We start from the raw sequence: 23,670 nt of genomic DNA on the forward strand, positions 1-23,670 counted from the left end.
CTGTTCCTGTTTTAGGCGTGGAGCCACTGAGGCCAAGAAGAGTGCTTACTCCACAAGCACTTAAGTCCTAGTGCCAGGAATAAAGCTCTGGGAACCCTCTGGAACCTGCAGAGAGACGAGGTGGGCTCAGGAAGGTGAGTGACAGGGACAACTGAGGATCAGAGTCAGCCTGGAGCAGGCCCAGCAGTGCGTGTATAAACATACCTCCACGTGCACACACAGCAAGCCCATGGCTGGTTAACATATGTCCTGTGGTCTGCATGGTGTCTGGTCTGCTGTGGAGTCCCACAAAGCCTGCCAGAGCAAGTGCTCAATTCAAATTTGTTGACTTGGTTGAGATCCCTTGCTGTGGCCAGCCTCGGTTTCCACCCAGGATGGCCATGGCCATCTCTCAGGGTTGGTTCAGTACAACAGCATTTACGTGTTACAGCTTATAGGAGACTGGGCAGCTTCTGTGCATGATGTGCAACCAGGCAGCACGTGGGTCAGCTCAGGGTCTCGGGTCCTCAGCTCCACTTCTGGCCCAGGAGGTCACTGAGCCTCTGTGTCCTGGCCTTCCCTTTCTTGGGCTTCTGGGGGATGAACACCACTGCTCTCAGCAGATAGGGGTTGTGGAGGTGAAGAGCAGGCCTCCTGGACCTAAGACTTGCTAGCTGCTGGCTTTGGGCCATCTTCTAACCTACCTGCTCTGTGCTTCGTGTCCTTGTTTGTAAAGCGTGGATAATAGAACTTATCTCAGAGGTCGTTAGGAAGACAGACGTATCAGCGCAGGCATGGATGGTACTGAGCCCTGTGCCTGGTGAGCACTGAGCAAGTATGTGGCCCCAGGGTCCTCATCTTCTCCAAGCTTGCTGCTGGGTGTCTAAGACAGACACTACAGTGCCCTCACCGGAACAGGTGGGTGGGGTGGATGCCAGCCTATGCCAGGGGCTTCCCCTGGCATGATCTCACACATATCAGCATAGACACACCTGTGACATACATGTGCCATCAGCAGGACAACATCTGGACATGAGAGAGAGCCCAGGAGAAGCTCTGAAATCAGCATTGCCAGCTGGCTGTGGGCAGTCACTGCAGCATCAGCTTCTTTTATTTATTTATTTATTTATTTATTTATTTATTTATCTTTTTGAAGAAGATGAGCCCTGAGCTAACTGCTGCCAATCCTCCTCTTTTTGCTGAGGAAGTCTGGCCCTGAGCTAACATCGTGCCCATCTCCCTCTACTTTATATGTGGGATGCCTACCACAGCTGGTGTGCCAAGCAGTGCCATGTCTGCACCCGGGATCGGAACCGGTGAACGCCGGGCCGCCGAGAAGCTGAACTGCGAATTTAACCGCTGCGCCAGCGGGCCGGCCCACAGCGTCAGCTTCTTCCTGCTGCCTTGTGGGACGTGCTGGGGTCGCCTAGACAAACATCTCTGACCCCACAGAGCTGTGCGGACCCTGGGGCCCCGCTGTTGACTGCCAGCTGGTGCTAGGTCCTGGGGTTTCAGAGGGCCTGGCCCTCACCAGTGGGGGACATTGACTGGAAAAGCAGCGGGACCCCGGGTACACAAGGAGAGGAGCTGTAAGGCTCTCAGGAGCCGGGTCATAGGCGAGGGGCCGCCATTTGCAGCTTTTAGGGGGCGTGATCTGCTCAGACCGGAGTCTTAAAAAGACCTGGGTGTTTCGAGAAAAGAGAGGAAGCCAGTCAGGCCTGTGCAGTTGTCCTGGCAGCGGAGATGGCGTGCCCCGGGGAGGAGCAGCGGAACGGGGGCCCTGGTGGGGCGACGTCGAGGGAGGGGGCGGGCGGGCTCCCGGTTTCTGCCCGCGGGCGACGGAGGTGCGGGCCCGGGCTCAGGGTCAGCGGAAGGGCAGGGTGGGGCCCGGAACCCAGTGCTCGGGCAGCGCGCGGACCGGTCGGCTGGGGAACGGCTTCCGCCCGGCGCAAGGCGCGGCGGACCGGAATTGGGGGCGGAAGTGCAGCGCGCTGGGGGACGGCTCCGCGCCTCAGCCCGCGAAGTCCGAACCGCTGACAGCGGGGACGCGGTGGCGGTGCCTCGGCCGACCGGGGTGAGTCGAGGGCCCCGGGCGTGGAGGCCCCCCGCGGGGACCCCGGAACCGACGCACACACCCCTCCCCCGCCGAGCGGCGGCCGCGCTGGGGCCGGTAGTTCCCCCGCACCGGGCGCCGGGCTGCCGGGAGGGGCCGCCGCGCCCGCGTGCGGACCGCCCGCTGGTCCGGTGTCCAGGCGGAGCTGAGGCCGAGAGGGGTCGCGCGGCTGCGGGGGCCGCGCGGCTTCGCATCCCGGGTCCAGCAGGCGCTCCGCTCGCTCGTGGGCTCGGTGGCCCACCTGGGAGGGGTGGGGCTGGCCGGCCGGGGGAGCTGAGGGTTGGGGGCCCCGGGGGCCGCAGGTCCAGGCCACCCAGGCCCGGGAGGGGCTTCTGGGATCTGGCCCGTCCGGCTCTGGCGGGGGTAAATGAGTTATTCTTGCCCGGCGAAGCAGGTGTGGCTGTGCCCGGCTCTGGCTCTCGCGTCTCTCTGAGCCGGGTGGCCTCTCCCAGAGCAGGATGGAGTCGTGTGGGGCGGGAGAACCAGGCAGGGCTGATGCGTTAGGTGCTTCACCTCCCCAGATGCCTTGCGATAGGGTGTCACGGGCTTGCCTTCAGACCTTGGCCACAGAAGCGCTGCCGGAGATGGCTGGTCAAGTGGCCTGGCACTCCAGAAAGGCTGGCCACAGTCTTTTTGTCGTCCCCATCTCTGTGCCCTAGGGGTTCCCCGGGAGAACAGCATTGTGTCCCAGCACTGCAGGCTGGCATCACTTACCTGGAGTGGCTGAGGTCCCGAGATGTGCAGAGGGTCTGTCTCACAGACCCAGACAGCCTGCATTTCAGCAACCTCTGTGCCCTCCTGAGAACAGGCCATTATGCCCAAGATAACCCTGAACGGTGTGACGGTGGACTTCCCTTTCCAGCCGTACAAATGCCAAGAGGAGTACATGACCAAGGTCTTGGAGTGTCTGCAGAAGGTAGAGCCGCAGAGGGAGGGGTCTGTACCTGGGGGAAGGGTCAGCCTGGGTAGAGCTTCCGAAAAGGCCTGATGTACTTCCACCTTCCTGTTCACTCCAGCCAGGTCCTGTGGGGTGAAATGTTCTCTTCTGGACACGGGACTCAGTCATAAGTAGGGCCAGTGGTCCAGGTAGGGTAGGAGACATGATAAACAAGGAAACAGAAAAGATAATTCTGCATGGCGATGAAAGCTGTGAAGAAAAGATGTAAGGTGATAGGCTTGGGAGCACCTTGGGGGCCTCTCTGAGGAGGTGGCATCTGAGCTGAGGCCAAGCGAGGAGGAACAGCCAGCAATTTGAGGATCTGGAGGAGGCGTTTCCACATAGAAGGACAGCCCTCGCTTTAGAAAGCCTTTAAACCTCCAGGGTGTGGAGGAAGGTGGAAGGGCTGCAGGTTGCTGTCCGCTGGGTGTCTTAGCGCACCCTCCTGTCCCAGCCCACGGCCCCAGCCCCTGAGGGCTGGGTCTGCATCTGGGCTCCTGGCTGCTGTTGTGTCAGTCGGGAGCCTGGTTCTGTGGCAGCTGGGAGCACAGCTCTGCCTTCCTGCATCCCCAGGCCCCCCGCTCAGGCTCCATCTGAGAGCTATGTAGGCCATCAGGTTCCCCTCAGGTAGTGTAAATGCCTGGATCCAGAATCACAGAACAATATCCTATTTTGGGGCTTGGCACCTAATTAATCATCTTACTATTTATATTAGTCTGCAAAGTAGTGTCCCATTTTGGGTAATGACCTGCAGACTGTCTGCTAATGAGGACTGAGTTAACCACAGCCTTTGGGTTGAGGGTGAAAACACTGTCCTATGGAATTGCCACCATCACTCAGGGCTCCTGTCACCTCCTGGGGGGGGCGCTGCCCGCAGAGCTGCCCCGAGGCTGCTGGGCCGCCTGTCTCGGTGGGCTGTGTGGCCTGTAGCACCTCTCCCAGCTTCCCTGTGACCCTGCTTCTGACCCCATTCAGAAAGTGAACGGCGTCTTGGAGAGCCCCACGGGCACGGGGAAGACCCTGTGCCTCCTCTGCACCACGCTGGCCTGGCGGGAGCACCTCCATGACGCCATCTCTGCCCGCAAGATTGCCGAGAGGGCACAAGGGGAGCTCTTCCCAGATCGCGCCTTGTCGTCCTGGGGGAATGCTGCTTCTGATGGCGACAACACAGGTGACGCTCCCTTCAGTTCCTTTCAGCCCCTCTCCCTCATCCCTTGTCCCCTAGTTGGTGAGGAAGGGATGGAGCGGGTGGGCAGGGTTCTGAGCACAGCCAAACAGGGAGGGTTGTAGCTGCCATGTCCTTTCCCACCATTCCGGCTATAAACCTAGTGTCGGAGCCTGATGACCGAATTAGGACACTGCAGACACCCACTTAACCCATTCCTGGACGCAAGTATGGGGCGTCCAGTCAACGCTCAGCAGTCCTCAGGGTAGAGTTAGCCGAGTGCCCCGGGTTAACAGCATGCGGGAACGTTATCTCATTGAGCCATAACCTGTTTTGCTTTCTCATGCTTGGGCAGCTTGCTACACAGACATCCCAAAGATCATTTATGCCTCCAGGACCCACTCACAGCTCACACAGGTCATCAGCGAGCTTCGGAACACCTCCTACCGGTGGGTTAGGTGGCATTCACCCCGCCTCAGGGTAATGGGGGATGGCCTCGGCACGGTGGTTGATGGTGGTGTTCTGCCTGGGCCCCACCCTGAGGGCAGGCTGTTCTCTGGTGGGCAGGACAACAGCAAGGGCCAGGCTATCTCTGCTTCCCACGACTTGTAAGAAAGCAACTTTGAGTTTATGTGCTGACCTTGGGTTCACCCCCTGAGTCCCTTGCAGACACTGTGGTGTCAGCTGTGGGTGGGGGTCAGTGCAGCTGCTCACATGATGGGGGAAGGAGGGTCTGCCCCGTGTCGGAGCCCGGCAGAACTGCTGCAGGAGCCTTGGTGTCCCGTCCCGGCCTCCTGCGTGAGGGAGCACAGAGATGTTGGGGTCACTGTGGATGTTCAGCAGTCTCCTCCCATGTATCCCATTTCCCCTGCCTTGTCTCTGCGCTCACCCTGGGCCATGATTCAAAGTGGGCCACACAGCAGAGAAAGTCCCTCCCAAGCCCTGGGCATATTCTGGCCACGGACACTCTGTCTGGCTGCCCATGTGCACACGTGAGCCAAGTTTCCTGGAGCTCCCTGTGTGTCCCTAACAAGTCACGCTACTGGACAACACCATGGGCTATTGTCTGCTGGTTCTCGACCCCACGGCTCTCTCTTCTGCTAGGCCCAGGGTGTGTGTGCTGGGTTCCCGGGAGCAGCTGTGTATCCACCCTGAGGTGAAGAAGCAGGAAAGTAACCACATGCAGGTGGGTTCCTGGGGCACCTACCCCGTCTCTGGTTCTGCTAGGTGGGTGCTGCCTTGGCGTTGAGAGCCCCTGCTGTGCCACTGGAGGATGGCACATGAAGAGCTGGTGGAGGTGGAGCTGGCAGAGGGTGGCTGGCGGTGGGCAAGGGCCAGAGTGGGGCTTGGCCTTCACACGCTGGGCAGCAGGGCTGGTGGTGTGCCCTTACTTGGCCATCGTGCTAACTGGGACCACCTCCTTTCTCTTCTAGATCCACTTGTGCCGCAAGAAGGTGGCGAGTCGCTCCTGTCATTTCTACAACAATGTAGAAGGTAAGATAGGGTTCATGGAAGCTGCACCTGTCCGTCAGCAGGCAGCAAACTGGGAGTGGAGCCTCTGTGGCCTCTTAGGGCCGAGCTTGGTGGCCTCACAGCCTGGTGGCTCTTGCCCCCTGGGGCTCCAGTGCAGCCGCATCCTGCTCAGCTGGGTGAGGGAAGTACCTGGGCACTGTCTCTGACCAGGGACCTGCAGGGGATTGCGTGCAGAAGAGCTCGCACTGCAGGCCTAGGGAAGGCTTCCGTCTCAGAAACGCCTGCTGACAAGGCTGGTCTCGCTTGGGACGGGCACTTGGATTTCAGGAGGGTCCCCACCATCCCTGATTGGATAGGAGAGGCTCCTAGGTCCAAGCTGTTTGTGCAGACACCATGGATTGTATTGAGCACCTGCATCCTTCTGGGAGTCTGGAATGTTGGTGCCTGCCAGGCAGGGGTGCCTGCGTGACCAGCCCCCCCAGTAAAAACCCTGCACACTTGGTCTCTGGCAAGCTTCCTGGTAGACAGCATTTCACATATTGTCACAGCTCATCCTGGGGGAGTCAGCTTGGGAAGGGGGTTCTGGAAGCTTGCCCTGGACCCCCAGACTCCTCAGGTGTCTTCCGGATTTTGCATTGTCCTTTTGCTGCCATGTGTCACAGCTTGGGTGTGGCTCTCTTGGAGTCCTGGGAGTCCTAGTGACACCTCTAGCCTTTGGTGCTGTGAGAACAGCCTCATCCAGAGACAGGGAGAGTGATGAGCACGTGGTTTGTGACAATGGCCAGCCGAGTGCTGCTCGACGTGTGTGACTGCAGGCTCCCGTTGCCCTGTGGCCAGGACTCCTTGTCTCTTGTTGCTTCCTTTTCTGGGGTCCAGAGTGGAGGAGCTTGCCTCCACATCTCTGCCTTTGCACTGCGTGGCTGCACCTCGTGTCTGTCAAGGACTTCTGGAGGCAGAGGTGATGGCAGAGAGGCTTCTCTGAGGTGTGGCCTCTACAGTTTCCTGTTTGCATTCAGGACTCTGTGGCTGGGGTGGGGGGTTGCACTTCTGTTGGGTCACGGTTCCCTCTGCTTCCTGCCTTAGGCTTGGGACACAGACCCTGAAGCAGCAGTGACATGGGCCCAGAGCACTCATAGGCGTTGGTGGTCTGTAGGCTGTTGTTTGCTCTGGGGTTTGGAGTACCCAGTGTGCCAACCTGTGCTGGGCAGAGGAGGGTCAGGACAGCACTGTGCTCAGAGGGCAGAGGCCTAAGCTGGGGTCCCTCACCGGCCAGCACAAGGTGTCCTTGTGCCCTGCCCTTGGAGAGATGGGAGGAGAATGTGCCTGATGTGGCATGGGCTCAGGCCCTCCAAGGGCATGACTGGCTGCGAGTCGAGGCTGCGTGGGGGCCACTCCCTTGCACAGCTTGGCCTCTGCAGTGAGGACCCAGGCTCCTGGAGCTCACTGTTCTCTGCCTTCTCATTTGCTGCATTTTTTGGTCTGGTGGCACCGAGGACCCTCTGGACAGCAGTGAAGGTACATGGGAAGCATTGAGCATCGGCCTGGCCCCCAGTGACCCCAGATGAGGGCAGCTACCAGTCTCTCTGGCCTGTGTCAGCTGGTCCTAGCCCCAGGCAGGGGACAGCTGACTGCCTTACTTTGTTTCCTCTGCCTGCATCACACCTGTAGGTGTCAGGGTCTCTGATGGCCCTTGTCCGCCCCTCTGCTCACAGCCGTCCCACCTCAGACCTGTCTTCGCACAGGCACTGGCGTCGTCCTCATGTTGCTCAGTGGAGTGGTCCCCTCTCTGCCCCACCAGGCTGCCTCCCTCATCTACATCCCTGGCAAAGGGAGTGGGTTCAGGTGCCCTGTTCACCATGGGCCAGCGCCTTTGAGCAGCACTGGGTGGGACCTGCTCCAGCCACCTTTCCACAGCTGCTTGTGGGTCAACTCGCCGGCTCTGCTGGTCCAGCCCACATCTGCTGGGTCCCTTGCCTGCACTGCCCTTGCCTCTGCCGGAGGGTCCCTGAGCAGGCAGGGGCCAGGAGGCCAGGGAACGGGGTGGGAGCTGAGGGGAACTTTCCATCCACAGTGGAGGTGCTGCTGGAGCTGGTGCATGTTGGCTCCCTGAGCCACAGACCCCATCCCCACGGTCCTAGGTCCTGTGAGGCAGAGCAGGGCGGCTGTCCCAGCTGGCCTGCTGGCTCTGGCCTCCATTTGTCTCCTCAGTCACAACTCACCTACTCTGTTCTCAGTCTCACTGTGTGTAGGGGGAGGTCTGCTCACCATAAAACTGCACTCCTTGCTCTGTCTCAGCCTCCCCTGTCCCCCACCCCTGCAGGATGTGAGGGGGCATCTTCAGCAGCTGCCCAGCCCTCGGAGGAAGGAGAAAAGTGGGCAGAGACCCCAGAAGGGGTCTGAGAGGAGGGGGAGGGCTGTGTGTGCGAGTAAGGAGAGAAATGTAGAGCTGGAACCCTGCATAACCTCTGTCCTGGGGGGCAAGCAAAGGGCCCTGCTGCCCCCCTGCGGTGTCTCCACACTGAATCAGCCCTGGGAGACCTGTTCTGCCCCTTCTACCTGACTGCTCCCTCCTCACTGCCCCCCATCCTCATTGCCCCTCCTCCTCGCTGCCCCCTGAAGGAAGGTTCCTGAGCTCTCCAGCTGGCCTGCTGCCGAGCGTGGGATTGGCTGGTCTGTTGCTATGGTGACACTGAGTGTTGACTCTTCCTCCTCCCCTTGCCTGCTGTCTCTGGGGCATCTTGGGGGTGGGTCGCCACTGAGCCCGTGTGTTCCGGCCTCTGTAGTTAGAGGCTGGTCCTGGTACCTGCCACAGTGGGGCCGGGAGCCAGGGCTTCACATGTGAATGTCCTGAAACTTCTTAGGGTGCTTGTTAGAGGGGACCCCTGGTCGCGCCCACCAGGACGTGGGCCCTGCAGTCGCTGGGGTAAAGCAGCTCCCCAGTGGATTCCTGTGGGCCAAGTTGGGGGGCCTGTACTCCTCCTTTGTGCCCTGGGCCATGCAGCCATTGCACCCTAATGAAAGGGCTCTGGGGCTGTTGGGCCTGGGGTGGGCTCTGCCTCGGTACCCCCTGCCCCTCCTCTCTGCCCAGCCTCAGATCTGTGCTCCATGCACTGTTACCGGCAGGCAGTGACAGCCCAATATTCCTGCTTCCGGCTCTGCGGAGCCCAGCTTGCCTTTAGAGGGAGACTCTGGGCCTGTTCTCACAGGTGGGAAAGGGAAGCAAGAGGAAGAAACTTGCTGCCAGTGAAGCCTAATTACAGGACAGATGCCTGCAGGGTTTGTGGGAGACACTGCGTGTTCTCAAGAGTGTCTGGGGTGGCAGTGACAGGCTGAGGGGCTGCCCGCCATCCCCAGGGGTCCCATCTCCTATTGATGCTCAGCCTCAGGCCAGCAGCCACCTTCTGGGGTGCAGAGCAGAGCTCCCTCAGGATCACTTCAGGTTCGGGGTCCTCCCCGGGGGACCCTGAGACCCACAGGGCAGGGATTCTCTCTGGTGAGTCTCGAGGTGGCTGGGTACCTCAGTCCTGCCTAAGTGAAGGTCCTGGGGTGGTGGCTGCCCACTGTGTAGGAGCCATTCTGTCATGCGTCTCACCCTGGGGTCTGGGGCACTCAGTGGACCTGAGGGCATGTATTCACTCCTGCTCGTATCCACAGAGAAGAGCCTGGAGCAGGAGTTGGCTGCCCCCATCCTGGACATCGAGGATCTGGTCAAGAGTGGGAACCGGCACAAGTAAGAGCTGTTGGTGGGGCCTCGGCCAGCTGCGTTTTCCCCAGCCCAGCTCTCCCATCACATGCACAGGCACATGCGTTTCTTTTCTTTTCTTTTTTTTCTTTTTTAATCATGAAACTGACAGTTGTTCAGTATGAAGAAATGTCAGCACTTCTGAGGACTGTCAAATAGGAAGTGAGGACCCCACTCCCTTACCACCATGGGTTGTGGACCAATTTGGTTTTCAGCACCCAGGGGGCATGTCCTCTTCCTTCTCCCTGAACACACACTCTCCTCAAACTGGCATCCCAGCTCTGAGCCTGCTGGGACCTCTTAGAGCTTCAGGGCTTTTGGAGTTGCGATAAGATAGGGCATGTGTTTTGTTTCAGATTACTTAATTGATCTACTCTGGAAGAGGGTTGGGGTTTTTTGTCTCACATGATGGAAACTGCATGGAGTGAATGGCACTGCAGCCAGCTCTCCTGTTGTCCTGCTCCGCTCCTGTCCGAGCCGCCTGTAGCACCAGGGCTCTTCCCTCTGCGTGCTGCCCATCAGAGGACGCAGCATCCAGCCCAGCTTCAGGGCCGTGGCCCAGTGTCACTGCTGCCCGTCCTGACCACCTGCTCCCGCCTCAGCCTGTGGGAGCCCCTCTGAGGGCCTAGAATGCCCCCCAGGCCTGCATGTGGTGCTCACAGTGCCTTCTTCCTCTCCTGCTCCCAGGCTCTGCCCGTACTACCTTTCCCGGAACCTGAAGCAGCAGGCTGACATCATCTTCATGCCATACAACTACTTGTTGGATGCCAAGGTGAGGTCTCAGCCTGTGTAGCTGGTGATTCCTGATGTCAAAAGAATGTCCCTGGGTTCATGAAGGGCCGTCAGAAACTTTGCTGGTTCAGGTCCTGGGATCAGACCCTCGCTCGGAGCAGCAGGCATGCGTGGGACGACCTGGCCTCCCTCACTGGTCAGGGCAGTTGTAAGCAGCCCAGGGCCATGGATCGATCATTCTGAACTCTCTGGGAGCAAGCGGACTGGCAGGAGTGAAGAGACCCCAAGGCTGCAGCCAGGGCCAGTCCCTGACCTTGTCCTGGCAGCTCAGCTTCTCTCTTTGCAGTTGGGCACCATAAGGCAGCCAGGGAGTATTCTCCTCTTGTGCTCATCCCTTGGAATGCGTGTGCATGCACGTCTGTGTGCCCCTCCTGTTTTAACGTAGGGGGCATCATGTTCCATGTGCTCAGTGACTTGTACTTCACATAAGGACAGCACTGGACGTCTTCCTGTCCGGCCTGTGTTGATCCGTTTGTTCCTGTGGCAGATGTTCACTGAGATCCTGCCATGCTGGGCGCAAGTCTGGGCACTGGGATGCAGAGGTGAGGGAGACCAGCGCCACCATGTGGAGCTTTGCGTCTAGTGGCTGGGTAGACAGCGGGAGAGTAAGCGCACGAGTTGGTGGTGTGTAAGGACCCTAAGGGGAACTGAGCATGCAGGGTGGAGACGGGGCTGCACCAACAGGAAGGCCTCTAAGGAGCAGCCGCTGCCTGGGCAAGCAGTGGGCACAAGTGTGCCAGGGTGTTGAACTCTGGCCTGTTGCCTGGAGCAAGTGGCTGGAGCAGAGCGGAAGGCGAGGTGCATGGGAGGGTGAGGGCGGGTCCTGAGAGGTGGCCCAGACTTGGGCACAGAGAGCCAGTGGGGTTTGCTGAGGAGTTGTATGTGATTCTTACAAATGAGTGCTTTCAAGCTGGCCGCCCGGGCCTGGGCCCCACCCTGCGATCGTCATATCACAACTGATAAACTGATTTTAAAACTTACATGGAAATGCAAAAGATCTAAGAGAGCAAGACGATCTTGACAAAGAAGGCCCGAGTTGGAGGGCTCGCACTTCTGACTTCAGGACTTACTGCAGGGTGCAGAAATGAAGATAGGGCGGTGCCAGCCAGTGTTGCGGAGTAGTGAGTACAGAACAGACCTGCACCTGTGGCAGTTGGTGCTCAACAAGCTTGTCTAGGTGTTTCAGTGGGGAAAGGAGAGGTTTGGGTTCCTTTTCCAAAATATGCAGCTAGAACAGCTGGATGCCTATTCGGAAAAGAATGAATCTTAGCCAGTCCTTCACACAGTTAACCTGCGAGTAACAGCTGGAACCCTGAGACTCCCCGGAGAAAGCATGTGTCACTGCAGTTGCAAGGGCCATGGCTTCTTAGCTCAGATACACAAGACACTAGCCATAAAGACAAAAATCGATAAGTTGGTCTCTTGGAAAGAGTTAGGCAAATTAAGAAAATTTAAAGGCCAGTCACAGAAAGGAAAGAGGGCTCCTGGTATAGTTGTCCTTCAGAGGGCTGGGCCCAGAGGACTGCACCTCTCTTGTAACTCAACAGACAACCTAGCCGACCCTTGGCAACAGTCCGAACAGGCACAGCACCGAAGAGACAGACAGGTGCCCAAGGCAGCGAGCTTGTGGAAAGCATCCAGCATCACTGGTCCTGAGGAAAGCAGACAAGAGCCACAAGAGGGGACCCTGCATTCCCATCAAAATGGCTAAAATTAAGTAGACGTAGAAGAACCACTGAGGACATGGAGCATGGAGGTCTCGGCCGTTGTTGGTGGGCATGTGCCATGGCGCCCTGCTCTGGAGATGCCCCAGAGCCTTGCACAGCAAGTGCCTGGGGCTTCACTAACAGTTGCCTGAGCTGGGGATAGCCCCTGTCCATCAGCAGGTGGATGTCCCTAAGTCAGAGCCTACAGATGATCAAAAGGGTGACCTGCCACTACATGCAGCAACATGCGTGGGTCTCAGAACACACCAACCCAGAGGGGACACAGGAGGCCCTGCTGCCTGACTCCATTTCCAGGACAGCCTAGAAAAGGCAAATCTGATCTCTGCTCTCAAAAAGCAGCACAGAGCTCCTGTGGGTGGGGAGGGGAAGTCTTGTCTCCTGCTCTGGCTGGTGGCTGTGCAGCGCTCACATTTGTCAGCACTCATCTGCACACTTATAATAGGCACTTTATGGAAGTTGAACTTCAAATTAAGTTGATGAAAAGAAATACCGAGGCCAGATCCCACCCCAGCTCACTCCCATTGCACTGTCCTCAGGGGTGTACCAGGTGGAGGGCTGGTGTGGCCTTCCCCCTCCACTCTGGCTGTGCAGCGTGGGGCTGCCTGTCTGCTCCCTTGTCGCCAGGACAGATGCCTCAGGTCCACTTCCTCGGGGGGCGGGCAGTGCCTGGTGGCCGTGGCCAGCTGCCCCCCCAGCACAGGTGTGAGAGGCCCTTTCCCCATGCCTCCCAGCAGTGTGGTAACCAGCACTCAGGAGGCTTGTACCTCCCTGAGCCTTCCCCTGCCTGCCACTTGCCTTGGTCTCTCCCTTCCCTGCCTGGCCTCTGCAGGCCCCTAAGGGGCAGTGGCTGCCCTGCTCGGCTCCAGTTCAGCCTCCTTCTCCTCTTGCTCCAGAGTCGCCGGGCACACAGCATCGACCTGAAAGGAACCGTTGTCATCTTTGATGAAGCTCACAACGTGGTGAGTGTCCAGACGGCCTTCTCGATACCCACTGCCTCCTGCCCACTTTCCTGTGGAGAATGGTGCAGACCTGTCCAAACCCCGGCCTCCCTGGCTGTTGGGACCAAGTGGACCTGGGCAAGGTGCGGTGGCCGGCTGTGTCAGCCTTTTCCGTGAAACACCCCCACAGGCCCCTCCTGCCGTCAGCTTATTCAGTCTCTTCCCTTCTGTCCCATGGTGGCCAGCTGGCCTGACACTTGCCCTCTGGTGGCCACACTTAGGCTCAAAGGGGCCACCGCCCAGCCCCTCCATGTCACCTGTACCCCTCTCCGCCCATTCCTGTGGCCTCTGTTCAGGGCCCTATGTTTCCAGGAGTGGCCAGCCTTGACCAGGACATGAAGAAAGGCTCCTCGGGGCAGTTGTGTTCATGCTCCGGAGCCTAGGGGAGGCTCCATGAGACTCTCGCATCCTGGGATGGCAGTGGCCACCTCAGCCCCAAGCAGTTGTTGCCGTGGGGGATGGTGGGCCCGGTGGGTCAGATATGACTTTTGAGAGAAGCCAGAAATTTGGTTTTACTGGGAAATTTTCCAATTGTGAAATGTTGGCAGCTCAAGTAGAATTGTTTCCAGACAGTAGTGTGGCCAGACAGTCATCTCTGGACCAGTTTGTGAGCCCGTCTTAGAGACCACGGGGTGAGGCTGCCTTCTGCACCTTGCCGCATCGCTGCTTCCCAGAGTCCCCGAGTCCCTGTGCCTGCTCCACTGTAACACAGCATGCTTGGGCTTTCAGGAGAAAATGTGTGAGGAATCGGCGTCATTTGACCTGACCCCCCACGACGTGGCCTCTGGACTGGACGTCATAGACCAGGTTTTGGAGGAGCAGACCAAGGTGGCGCAGCAGGGTGACCTGCTCCTAGAGTTCAGTGCAGACTCCAGCAGCTCAGGTGGGCTGATGGGATGGGCTGTGGAGTGGCCTCGTGTCCTGGAGGCCAGAGTCTGCCCAGGGACTTCTTTCAAGTTGACCTTTGGGGAGAACATCAGCTTCTTTAAGAGGCTTCTCAGGGCCTCACGCCATTCCATCCTGTCCCAGCTGGTGTGGACTTCCCCACTCCTGTGTGAAAGTGAAAACCAAGTGTTTTAACGATGAGGACATTTCCTAACGAGCTGTGAGCATTGTCTGCACTACCTTCCTCTCCTCATAGCTTGCTCTCCAGGGTTTGCCTCACACAGCGGTAGTCACAGTGCACACAGGCATCGTTGGTGGACGCGCTTGCTTTGTCCATGCATTCCGCCCGGCCTCTGAGTGGCTGATGAGGAATCCGAATTGGCTCACGCAGACTGCTTTGTCCATGCATTCCGCCCGGCCTCTGAGTGGCTGATGAGGGATCCGAATTGGCTCACACAGACTGCTTTGTCCATGCATTCCGCCCGGCCTCTGAGTGGCTGATGAGGGATCCGAATTGGCTCACGCAGACTGCTTTGTCCATGCATTCCGCCCGGCCTCTGAGTGGCTGATGAGGAATCCGAATTGGCTCACGCAGACTGCTTTGTCCATGCATTCCACCCGGCCTCTGAGTGGCTGATGAGGGATCCGAATTGGCTCACGCAGACTGCTTTGTCCATGCATTCCACCCGGCCTCTGAGTGGCTGATGAGGGATCCGAATTGGCTCACGCAGACTGCTTTGCAGTAGATGTTCCCACTCTGTGGTTGCTGCGGGGTTTAGCATTTATACCCTGGACTGTGCACATCGTCAGATGTTCTCCTGCGGGGTTTAGCATTTATACCCTGGACTGTGCACATCGTCAGATGTTCTCCTGCGGGGTTTAGCATTTATACCCTGGACTGTGCACATCGTCAGATGTTCTCCTGCGGGGTTTAGCATTTATACCCTGGACTGTGCACATCGTCAGATGTTCTCCTGTGGGGTTTAGCATTTATACCCTGGACTGTGCACATCGTCAGATGTTCTCCTGTGTCTTTCTCTCAGATGTGGGACATGGGGTGTGGGCGAGAACAGCCTCAGCTTCCTCGTTCCCTTTACAGTCATGCCCATGAACAGACCCCGAAGGAAACAGTCCCCTGGCGGGTGGGCTCCCTCTTTGTCCTTCTCAGCAGGCAACTCCTTCTGCCCTCTGGGCGTGGGTCTCTGGCCTCCTCTGATGCACTCGTGCACCTGCGTTGGTACAGGGAGGGGTTGTAAATACATTTGTTTAGCACAGAGGTTCTGCAACGTTTTGGCTCCAGGACCTTTTACATCCTTAAAACTTTATATTCTTAAAACTCACTGACTTTGGTTTATGTGAGTTTATCTATCAATAATCACTGTATTAGAAATGAAAACTGAAAAATTTTTAAAAATTCGTTTGCTTATTCATCTAAACAACAGACCATGACACGTATTCGCTTCCTAGGGCTGCCGAAACAAAGTAGCACAAACTGGGAGGAGTAAAACAGCAGAAATCTGTCCTCTCAGTTCTGGGGGCCAGAAGTCTGAAATCCAGATGTTGGCAGGGTTGGCTCCTTCTGGAGGCTCCATGGGCATCTGTTCCAGGCCTGTCTCCCGGCTTCTGGTAGCTGCTGGCAGTCCTTGGCCTGTAGATGCATCACTCCAGCCCCTGCTCCCTTTTCACACGGTCTTCTCCCCCTGTGTCAGTGTCCAAATTTCCTCTTTTAAGAACGCTAGTCACTGGATTAGGGCCACTCTAGTCCACTATGACCTCATCTTAACTTGAGTGCCTCTGCAAAGACCCTATTCCCAAATAAGCTCACAGTCACAGGCATCAGGGATTAGGGCTTGAATGTATCTTTTTGGAGGATATAATTCAATCTATAACATGTTAACAAAACACTTTTCTGAAAAAATAACTGTATTTAAAAAATTTGATGTGCTGTGATATCACACATCATATGCTGTGTGTGTTTTCTACTGCTGCTGTAAGAAATGACCAGAGACTTAGTGGCTTAAAGCAGCACAAACTTACTGTCTTACTGTCTCACAGTTCTCAGCAGTCCAAAATGGGTCAGCGGGCTGCTTCCTTCTGGCAGCTCCAGAGGAAAATCTGTTTCCTGGCCTCTTCCAGCTTCTAGAGGCACCCCATTCCTAGGCTCGTGGCCCCACAGCGCTCTAGCGTCTGCTTCCATCGTCCCATCCCCTCTGACTCTGGCACCCTGCCTCCCTCTTCCACTTGGAAGGGCCCCTGTGTTGACAGTGACCCACCCAGAGAATCCAGGGTCATCTCCCATCTCAAGGTCCTTGACTGAATCACACCTGCACAGTCCCTTTTGCCGTGGAGGGTGGCATGTTGACAGGCTCCCGGGATTGGGACATCTTTGGGGGCCATTTCAGCCTCCCACATGTGGCCTGTGGAAAATTGTACTGTATATTCACAAGACAACAAGAGGGGGAAAGGCAGATAGTGTGTCAGTAGGAGGAGAGGCAGCAGCAGCGTGAAAACAGGTCTGGCCTGAGCCCTCCTGAATCTCTCTGGCCTAGGTCCCCAGGAGCCCCCCGCTCGCCTGGAAGCTTGGATTTGTCTCATGTGTCCTTGTGGTTTGATTCAAGTTGCTGTCTTTTGGCAGGAATAACCCAGAAGTTCTGTGTCCTCAGTCCAGCGTATCATGAGACTCAGCATGTCTGTCACATTATTGGCGATCACGGTTAAACGATGCCTGCCTGGTTTTTCTGCTGTGAAGTTACTGTTTTCCCATTTGTAATTCTTAACTAATTTGTGGCATCTGTTAATGGTTCTTCCCTGAATTAATAATTACCATGATGTTTGCAAAATGGCGAATGTTCTTATTCTTCATTCCTTAGTTGGAATTCTCCTGTAGGGAAGGTCTTTTACGTACTTACGCCCTCTATTTCAGTATCTGAGTATTTACATTCATTCACTCGCCCACACTCACATGCCAGTGTGTGTAGAATGGTCAGCTCGCGCTCCCGCCTCCAGTTCTAGTCCAGTGCTACACAGCTCATTCTGGCTTTCTCCCCTCCCCTATTTGTAACACCTTTCTAATCATAGAAAAGCAGCTTCCGTTTTCCTCAGTATTTTGCTTACCTGTTTGATCCTAGAACACTCACATGGTTGTTTTAGAATTGCTAACCCACTTGTGAGGAATGACAGTCTACTCAATAGACCTAGATATGTGTGCACATCCTTTTTGTCAGTAGTCTGAGACCACATGGTCAAAATACTACGTTCAAAAGTGTCTTGGGTTATTTCCTCCTGCTTCATTGTGGTTATATTATTCGTTTTAGGCTCATTTGTTTCTGTTTGTATTTCGTTTTTTACTCCATTTTTCTCCATTCGTGATGATTTTATCATTACTGTTTTTTTGAGTATTCAAAACATTAACGTGGTTGCAGAGGTTGCAGTCGTAGTTCAGTCAAGGTAAGTGTCCTATTAGTTTCCGGTTTATTCTTTCTTTGCTTTTTTTTTTTATTTTTTTTTATTTTTTTATTTTTTCCTTTTTCTCCCCAAAGCCCCCCGGTACATAGTTGTATATTCTTCGTTGTGGGTCCTTCTAGTTGTGGCATGTGAGACGCTGCCTCAGCGTGGTCTGATGAGCAGTGTCATGTCCGCGCCCAGGATTCGAACCAACGAAACACTGGGCCGCCTGCAGCGGAGTGCGCGAACTTAACCACTTGGCCACGGGGCCAGCCCCCTTTCTTTGCTTTTTTTAAAAGAAGCAGATACAGGTATATTTTACTTACTCTTCTCTGTCTCCCACACACAGGATTGTGTTGTGTTTTGTCGACACTTGTCTGTATCTTGCTCTTCTGAGGCGTCTTGGGAGGCCTCACCTCACAGAGACCCCTCTCCTCGGCTCTTGGCTCCCTCCTCTGGATCTTCCATGTCTGTCCAGCCATTGGTGTGGCATGTAGATTGTTTCCAGTGTTTTGTGGTGACAGACTGTGCTGTCACGAGTAACCTAGTGCATCCGTACTTTCATCATGTTTGAGGTGTTTCTTTTTTTTTTTTAAAGATTGGCCCTGAGCTGACATCTGTTGCCAATCTTCCTCTTTTTTTTTGTCCCCAAAGCTCCAGTACATAGTTGTATATTCTAGTTGTAGGTCATTCTAGTTCCTCTGTGTGGGATGCCGCCTCAGTGTGCCCTGAGGAGCGGTGCCATGTCCGCGCCACTGATCCAAACTGGTGAACCCCAGGCCACCAAAGCAGAGTGTGCGAACTTAACCACTCAGCCATGGGACTGGCCCCTCAAGGTGTTTCTTCAGGGTAAATTCCAGGCGGCAGGGCTGTGGAGTTCACAGTGACTTGTTGGCAGCCCTGTCAGATGCTGCAGACGCCCTGGTCACGGGGAGCAGTTTGCATTCCCACCAGCAGCAGGCACAAGCCTCTGTGTCCTAAGGGCCTCACCAGCAGAATATGACGTCAGTCTTTTTAACTCTTGCCATTTTTTTCTAAAGATTTTATTTTTCATTTTTCTGCCCAAAGACCCCCAGTACATAGTTGTATATTTTTAGTTGTGGGTCCTTCTAGTTGTGGCGTGTGGGACGCCGCCTTAGCGTGGCCTGTTGAGCGGTGCCATGTCTGCGCCCAGGATTCAAACTGGTGAAACCCTGGGCCACTGAAGCGGAGTGCACGAACTTAACCACTCAGCCACGGGGCCGGACCCTACCCTTGCCATTTTAATAGATGAAAATGGGTCTTGATATGATTCTGATTTGCTTTTCTCTTAGAAGTGAAACTAAACATCTTTTCAGCAATTCAGGGACTATGTGTTTTCAATAATGGCTGTCCTAATAGATGTGAAGTGGTCCATGTCCTTAGTTATCACCTGCTGTCTTTGTTCTGTCCTGGGAGACCACAGGACACTAGTCCCCTCTCCTTACCCTGCTCTTATCTTATCAGTTTCTCAGACTTTCCTTGTTTCTGAGGACCTTGATGCTTTGGAGGAGGATTGGTCAGGTGTTTGTAGAAAGTCCCTTAATAGGGATTTGTCTGATGTTTTTCTCTTGGATTTACTGGGGTTGTGGGAAGAAGAGGGCAGATATAAATTGACCTTTTCGTCACATGCTAACAAGTGTCCATACTGTCAACTCAGTGTGACTGACAACTCTTGATGTCGACCTTGATCTCCTGGCTGAGGTCATCTCTATCAGGGTCTTCACCTGATAGGAAGGAGGGTCTGCCCCTCCTTTCCACTCTGTCCTCTTTTGGAGAAGGTCACACTTAAGGAGTGGGGGTTATTCACATAGGTGTCAATCTCATGACCGTGCGTTAGGCAGTGATTGTTTAGAAATGACACCAACAACACAAGCACCGAAAGAAGAAATAGATAAATGGGACATCATCAGATTTAAAGACTTTTGTGCTTTAGAGAACACCATCAAGAAAGCAAAAAGATAACCCACTGAATAGAGGGAATTTTTTGCCAATCTAAAATATGTCAGAAACTCTTATAACTCAAGGAGAAGATAACCCAGTTTAAAAATGGGCGAATGATATAAACACATTTTTTCAAAGAAGATGTACAAATGGGCCAGTATGCACATGAAGACACATCATTAGTCCTCAGGGAAATGCAAATCAAAACCACAATGAGATACCACTTCATACTTAGGAGGATGGTTATTATCAACAAGATGGACAGTGACAAGAGTTGATGAGGATGTGGAACAGCTGGAACTTACGTACATCACTAGTGGGAACGTGAAATGGTGCAGCTGCTATGGAAAGCAGGCTATTCCTCAGAAAGTTAAACATGGAGTTCCCATGTGCATTAGTCTGCTTGCACTGCCTCAACAAAATACCACAGACTGGGTGACTTCAACGGCACAGACTTATTCTCTCCCACTTCTGGAGGCTGGAGGTCCAAGATCAAGGTACCGGCAGGGTTGGTTTCTCCTAAGGCCTCTCTTCCTGGCGTGTAGATGGTGAGATCCGCTGTGGCCCTTGCTGGACTCAGGTGGTGGTGTGTTTTTCTCATCAGGAGGCACACAGCAGTGGGTTCACTGTTTTGATAGTAATGCCGTTATGCTCAGTGCCTAGATTCATTAATTATTGGGGGATTCTGAGGGGGGAGGGACATGCTGACTCTGTCATTGAATTGGTCAGGAATAATTTTATAAAGTTACTATTCACCTCATCTGCTGTTTGGTGATACCATTCTCTTTTTTTGAGGAAGATTATCCCTGAGCTAACATCTGCTGCCAATCCTCCTCTTTTTGCTGAGCACCCGGGATCTGAACCGGCAAACCCTGGGCCACCAAAGTGGAACATGTGCGCTTAACTGCTGCACTACTGGGCCGGCCCCATGGTGATACCATTCTTGTAGGAAGGCAGGATAAACGCTTGATTCCCGCTCCCCCCCTTTATTTTCCCAATTTTCAAATTTGGGAGTTTGAATTTATTCCCAACTTATTTTTTTTAATTGAGTTCCTAATAGTTTACATCATTGTGAGATTTCAGTTGTACGTTATTTGTTGTCTGTCACTGCATAAGTGCTCCCCTTCACCCCATGTGCCCTCCCCCACCCCCTTCCCCTGGTCACCACTGAACTGCTTTCTTTGTCTGTGTGTTTGTTCACGTTCCACATATGAGTGAAATCATCTGGTGTCTGTCTTTCTCAGTCTGGCTTATTTCACTTAGCATAATTCCCTCCAGGTCCATGCATGTTATTGCAAATGGGATGAATTTGTCTTTTTTATGGCTGAGTAGTGTTCCATTGTGTAAATATACCACATCTTCTTTATCCAGTCATTGGTCGATGGGCACTTGAGTTGCTTCCATGTCTTGGCTATTGTAAATAGTGCTGCAATGAACATAGGGGTGCATATGTTACTTTGGATTGTTGATTTCCAGTTGTTTGGGTAGATACCCAGTAGTGGGATAGCTGGGTCATATGGTATTTCTATTTTTAGTTTTTCAAGGAGTCTTCATACTGTTTTCCATAGTGGCTGCACCAGTTTGCATTCCCACCAGCAGTGTGTGAGGGTTCCCTTCTCTCCACACCCTCTCCAACATTTGTTATTTTTAGTCTTAGTGATTATAGCCATTTTAAGAGTTGTAAGGTGGTATCTTAGTGTTGTTTTGATTTGCATTTCCCTGATGATTAGTGATGTTGAACATCTTTTCGTGTGTCTGGTGGCCATCTGTATATCTTCTTTGGAAAAATGTCTGTTCGTATCCTCTGCCCATTTTTTGATCGGGCTGGTTGTTTTTTTGTTGTTCATTTGTGTGAGTTCCTTATATATTATGGAGATTAACCCGTTGTTGGATATATGATTTGCAAATATTTTCTCCCAATTGGTGGGTTGTCTTTTCGTTTTGATCTTAGTTTCTTTTGCCTTGCAGAAGCTCTGTAGTCTGATGAACTCCCACTTGTTTATTTTTTCTTTTGTTTCCCTTGTCTGAGAAGACATGGTATTTGAAAAGATGCTTTTAAATTTGATGTCAAAGAGTGTACTACCTATATTACTTCCAGGAGTTTTATGGCTTCAGGACTTATCTTCAAATTTTGATCCATTTTGAGTTTATTTTTGTGTATGGCGTGAGATAATGGTCTACCTTCATTCTTTTGCATGTGGCTGTCCAGTTTTCCCAACACCATTTATTGAAGAGACTGTCTTTTCTCCATTGTATGTTCTTGGTACCTTTGTCGAAGATTAAGCTGTCTGTAGATGTGCGGTTTTATTTCTGGGCTTTCAATTCTGTTCCATTAGTCTGTGTGTCTGTTTTTGTACCAGTACCATGCTGTTTTGATTACTGTGGCTTTGAGGTACATTTTGAAGTCAGGGATTGTGATGCCTCCAGCTTTGTTCTTTTTTCTCAGTATTACTGTAGCAGTTTGGGGTCTTTGCTTGCCCCATATGAATTTTAGGATTCTTTGTTCTATTTCTGTGAAGAATGTCATTGGGATTCTGATTGGGATTGCGTTGAATCTGTAGATTGCTTTGGGTAGTATGGGCATTTTAACTATGTTTATTCTTCCAATCCATGTGCATGGAACATCTTTCCATTTCTTTATGTCATCATCGATTTCTTTCAATAACGTCTTATAGTTTTCATTGTATAAGTCCTTCACCTCCTTGGTTAAATTTATTCCTAGATACTTTATTCTTTTTGTTGTGATTACAAATGGAATTGTATTCTTGAGTTCTCTTTCTGTAAGTTGGTTATTAGAGTATAGAAATGCAACTGATTTTTGTAAGTTGATTTTGTACCCTGCAACATTACTGTAGTTGTTAATTATTTCTAATAATTTTCTGATGGGTTGTTTAGGGTGTTCTTTACATAAGATCATGTCTGCAAACAGCGAGAGTTTCACTTCTTCACTCCCTATTTGGATTTCTTTTATAAAACTTTCTCTTGTCTGATTGCTCTGGACAAAACCTCCAGTACCACGTTGAATAAGAGTGGTGATAATGGGCATCGTTGTCTTGTTCCTGTTCTCATAGGGATGGCGTTCACTTTTCCCCTCTTGAGTATGATATTGGCTGTAGGTTTGTCATATATGGCCTTTATTATGTTGAGGTAATTTCCTTCAGTCCCCATTTTGTTAAGAGTTTGTATCATAAATGGCTGTTGGATCTTGTCAAATGCTTTGTCTGCATCTATTGAGATGATCATGTGGTTTTTATTCCTCATTTTGTTAATGTAGTGTATCACATTGATTGATTTGCGGATGTTGAACCATCCCTGTGTCCCTGGTATGAATCCCACTTGATCATGATGTAGGATCCTTTTGATGTATTGCTGTATTTGTGTTGCCAATATTTTGTTGAGGATTTCTTCATCTATATTCATCAGCAATATTGGCCTGTAGTTTTCCTCTTTTGTGTTGTCCTTGTCAGGCTTTGGTATCAGAATGATGTTGTCCTCATAGAATGTGTTAGCAAGTGTTCCATCTTCCCTAATGTTTTGGGATAGCTTGAGAAGGATAGGTATTAAATCCTCTCTGAAAGTTTGGTAGAGTTCTCCGAGGAAGCCATCCGGTCCTGGGCTTATTCTTCAGGAGACTTTTGTTAGTGTTTCAATCTCTTTCCTTGTGATTGATCTGTTCAGATTATCTGTTTCTTCTTGGTTCAGCTTTCGGAGGTTGTAAGGGTCTAAGAATTTATCCATTTCCTCTAGATTGTCCCTTTTATTGGCATATAGCTTTTCATAGTATTCTGTTACAATCTGTTATATTTCTGTGTTATCCATTGTTATTTCTCCTCTTTCATTTCTAATTTTATTTTATTTATTTATTTATTTATTTATTTATTTATTTTAAAGATAAAAGCCCCTGGTACATAGTTGTATATTTTTTGTTGTGGGTTCTTCTAGTTGTGGCATGTGGCATGCCGCCCCAGCATGGCCCGATGAGCAGTGCCATGTCTGCGCCCAGGATCCGAACCAGTGAAACCCTGGGCTGCTGAAGCGGAGCGCGTAAACTTAACTATTTGGCCACTGGGCCAGCCCCACATTTCTAATTTTATTTATCTGAGCTTTCTCTCTCTTTTTCTTTGTAAGTCTGGCTAGGGGTTTGTCAGTTTTGTTTATCTTCTCAAAGAACCAGCTCTTTGTTTCATTGGTCCTTTCTACTGCCTTTTTTGTTTCAATAGCATTTATTTCTGCTCTGACTTTTATTATTTCTCTCCTGCTGACTTTGGGCTTTGTTTGTTCTTCCTTTTCTAATTCAGTTAGCTGTAGTTTGAGATTGCTTATTTGGGATTTTTCTTGTTTGTTAAGGTGAGCCTGTATTGCGATGAATTTTCCTCTTAATACGGCTTTTGGTGCATCTCGTATGAGTTGGTATGGTATGTTTTCATTTTCATTTGTCTCCAAATATTTTTTG

The 23,670-nt window shown here is 52.7% G+C and overlaps 1 protein-coding gene across 16 annotated transcripts in view; it reads left to right on the top strand.

The window, feature by feature from the left end:
- The first annotated feature begins 1,892 nt into the window (after positions 1 to 1,892).
- RTEL1 (regulator of telomere elongation helicase 1) overlaps positions 1,893 to 23,670 on the top strand; it is a 42,121-nt gene continuing 20,343 nt past the window's right edge. For 12 of the 16 annotated variants that reach the window (XR_011494734.1, XM_070486289.1, XM_070486293.1 and 9 more), the window contains exons 1-10: positions 1,897 to 2,053; positions 2,752 to 3,008; positions 4,005 to 4,200; positions 4,550 to 4,643; positions 5,299 to 5,380; positions 5,628 to 5,688; positions 9,322 to 9,397; positions 10,097 to 10,181; positions 12,822 to 12,887; positions 13,656 to 13,809. Coding sequence is in view for 15 of the 16 variants with exons in the window: in XM_070486289.1 (XP_070342390.1) it covers positions 2,907 to 3,008; positions 4,005 to 4,200; positions 4,550 to 4,643; positions 5,299 to 5,380; positions 5,628 to 5,688; positions 9,322 to 9,397; positions 10,097 to 10,181; positions 12,822 to 12,887; positions 13,656 to 13,809 (916 nt within the window). In the remaining variant the exon portion in view is untranslated. Of the gene's footprint in view, positions 2,054 to 2,751; positions 3,009 to 4,004; positions 4,201 to 4,549; positions 4,644 to 5,298; positions 5,381 to 5,627; positions 5,689 to 9,321; positions 9,398 to 10,096; positions 10,182 to 12,821; positions 12,888 to 13,655; positions 13,810 to 23,670 lie in introns of all 16 variants that reach the window. The other 4 variants (XM_070486298.1, XM_070486299.1, XM_070486287.1 and 1 more) reach the window with 4 other exon arrangements.

The sequence above is a fragment of the Equus asinus genome, chromosome 15, assembly GCF_041296235.1.
Source record: "Equus asinus isolate D_3611 breed Donkey chromosome 15, EquAss-T2T_v2, whole genome shotgun sequence".
NCBI lineage: Eukaryota > Metazoa > Chordata > Mammalia > Perissodactyla > Equidae > Equus > Equus asinus.